This window comes from Etheostoma spectabile, chromosome 2 (assembly GCF_008692095.1).
Source record: "Etheostoma spectabile isolate EspeVRDwgs_2016 chromosome 2, UIUC_Espe_1.0, whole genome shotgun sequence".
Classification (NCBI taxonomy): domain Eukaryota; kingdom Metazoa; phylum Chordata; class Actinopteri; order Perciformes; family Percidae; genus Etheostoma; species Etheostoma spectabile.
In genome coordinates, this window is record NC_045734.1 from 22272537 (window position 1) to 22273815 (window position 1279).

Sequence of the window (1279 nt, forward strand, 5' to 3'; positions counted from 1 at the left end):
TTCATCGGCAGTCCCCTAGCCAGATGTTATTAAGCATCCTAAAATAATAAAATGCAAGCCAGTTAAGCTGAAAGCTGTCCATTATATTACAAACCAGGAAGGCGAAACTCCTTATTGTCATTGAAGCCTATAGCATGTAAGAAAGTATCAGCTTCAGTGTTTCAAACCATCTAACAGCCCAGATGTAAATATACTAAGGGTAATGCGCATGAATTTTAAGCGATGGGAGTTGTTAATATCCAAGCCGGGGTTGTGGATGTTCTTACCTTGGATCCTAATGTGATGCAATATCAGATATCAACAACTGTTAGCAGACCTTTGCAAAATCCTGGTTGCATCCTCGAGGCTAATGTCCACACCAATGTTGTGTAGAGAGTGCTGGATCTCTGCTGCATCTATCTGACCTGCAAATATCCACCGGTCAAGAATAGTAAGAGAGAAAGATAAATCAGAGCATGGAAAACATTTAAAAGATGATCCCAATATGAACATTTCAAAGATATAGTGCCAGCAATTATTATTTAAACTGTGTACTGTTGGGTGATACTGACCGTCATTGTTCCTGTCAAGACTACGAAACATGAGTTTGAGCTCTTTTTCATGGGTGCGGAGATACTGTGTGAACTCTTCAAAGTCTAGTACCCCATCTTTGTTGGTGTCTCCGGCCACCACCATCTGAAAACACAGACAGCCAGGTCAATGAAAAACAAATGTCTGGGCATTTGGCAGATATTTGGTCAGAGACTGAAACAGCCAAAAGTTATGTCGTAAACACAAGTGCAAAAAAATGCTTTCAACCCTCATGTTGTCCTTGGGTCAAACTGACCCGTTTTCCTGTATCAATGTTCTTTTTAATTACCCAAAATAATTCCACCCAACGCTCATTGGCAAGTACAAATCTCTACTTTCATTAATTTTGCGGCGTCATATTAAATTTTATAGCATTTGAAAAACAAATTGAAGTGGTTTTGAAATAGTATTGAGTAAAAGTTGACATATTCCAGTCTGTGATTATCCATCAACATCCATTCCTTTAATTTTGGTCTAAATAATTCCGTAGTTCTTCTCTTCTAACTCAAACATTAGGTATAATTTCCAATAAAAGGGTTTATTGACCATAAATTACAAAGATAACTGTAAAACTAAAGTTAATAGGTTAGTGTTACCTAGTGTTGAAAACGTCAAAAAAAGTGACAAACATTTAAAAAAAAAGCATCACTAGTGTTGAAAATAAAGGACAAAAACGTGAGAAAAAGTTAAAAACATTGATAAAAAGCGT

The 1279-nt window shown here is 36.6% G+C and overlaps 1 protein-coding gene across 3 annotated transcripts in view; it reads right to left on the reverse strand.

Annotated features, from left to right (window-relative positions):
• LOC116703505 (calcium-binding mitochondrial carrier protein SCaMC-3) overlaps positions 1–1279 on the reverse strand; it is an 11686-nt gene that overhangs the window by 5975 nt on the left and 4432 nt on the right. For all 3 annotated transcript variants that reach the window (XM_032538272.1, XM_032538282.1, XM_032538291.1), the window contains exons 3-4: positions 552–675; positions 317–404 (exon numbers count right to left, since the gene is read on the reverse strand). In XM_032538272.1, coding sequence (XP_032394163.1) covers positions 317–404; positions 552–675 — 212 coding nt within the window. The remainder of the gene's footprint in view (positions 1–316; positions 405–551; positions 676–1279) is intronic.